At 36.0% G+C, this 1,254-nt stretch overlaps 1 protein-coding gene across 1 annotated transcript; it reads left to right on the top strand.

The window, feature by feature from the left end:
* Positions 1-227: 227 nt before the first annotated feature.
* Positions 228-623, top strand: LOC110034998 (mavicyanin-like; the record flags this gene model as incomplete). Its single annotated transcript, XM_020739238.1, is given in 1 exon segment — positions 228-623. A coding segment is annotated over 1 exon segment (396 nt), but the record flags the coding sequence as incomplete, so codon positions are not given.
* Positions 624-1,254: the final 631 nt, after the last annotated feature.

The following is a 1,254-nucleotide window of genomic DNA, read 5'->3' as shown; positions in this document are numbered from 1 at the left end:
GAAGTGTCCTTGAAATTAAATGACTCGCAATTTTTTATTGCATTTGTGAGCAAGACTGAATTTGAACAAAAGTCTGCCGAAGTTGAAAAATTGTACAATTTATTTTGTTTGGTTTAGGCTTTAATTAAAATCGGCAATTAAACTTGTGTGAGTCTACCTCGTGTTCATATATACATATACATGAATAAAAATCTATAATGAGTAAATAATCACATTATATAATGCAGTGTTCATCTACAACAAATCATTCCACAATGTGCTGGAGGTGACCAAAACGGACTATCATTCCTGCAACTCTGCTTCACCAATCGCCACCCACGCAACAGGTAATGACTCCATCCCCATCAACCGCTACGGCCACCGTTTCTTTATCTGCGGATTTCCCGGCCATTGTGCCGCCGGCCAGAAGCTTGACGTCCGGATCCCCAAACACTCCGCCGCCACTTCTCCGTCTAGCTCCGCTTCTCCATCCGACAGTTCTCCAGTGCCCGGCGGTGCTGGTGGTCCCTTCTCTTCAGGTCCTGGTTTGGCGCCGCATGGGAATGGTGGGGCTCAGAGTGCTCAGAGTGTCACAGGATTTGGCGTAGTGGCGGTGATTGCTGTAGCCATTAGCTGCTTCGACGGTATTTCTCTTGGCTTATTAGTTTTTTAGCTAAGTAGTACGGGTAAGTATGAAGAATGCCTCTTTTTAATGGTTTGAGTGTAATAATGTGCTCTTTTAGACACCTTTTTCGTAAAAATAGGTTAGTAGTGCTTTTATTAGTGGGGGCAACTTGCTATTTATAAATCTTTTACCTTTTTTTATCCATTTTTCAAATTCTCACTTGCATATCAAAATTCATGGTAAAAATTCAACCCATATTTTTCGTTTTTATCAATAGTCTGGTAGTTCAAAAAAAATTACGTGGATGGTTAATTTGTAAATCTTAGTATTTCAGATATTTTGTATGTAATTATTCCTTTATTTGTCCTCTAAGACATATATGAGATTTTTAATTTTCTAAGTAGAAGCAGAGCACTTAAATTTCTCTCATTTGATTATGAAATTCTTAGATAATTTGAAAATGGTAAAAATATTTTTAAATTTTTATAACATAGTTACAAAATAGTTATTATTTTTTTCCACAATAATATGTTATGGTGCTATTTATTTAGGATCAAATCTACTTATTTTTTATTAGTTATATTTGTTGTAATTGACAAATTTTTTTGATATAATTTAGGGTATGTTGGGCAGCTTATCCAGATAAGCTG

The sequence above is a fragment of the Phalaenopsis equestris genome, unplaced genomic scaffold, assembly GCF_001263595.1.
Source record: "Phalaenopsis equestris unplaced genomic scaffold, ASM126359v1 Scaffold195201, whole genome shotgun sequence".
In the NCBI taxonomy this organism is placed as follows: Eukaryota; Viridiplantae; Streptophyta; class Magnoliopsida; order Asparagales; family Orchidaceae; genus Phalaenopsis; species Phalaenopsis equestris.
This window is presented reverse-complemented; position numbering and strand designations above follow the sequence as displayed.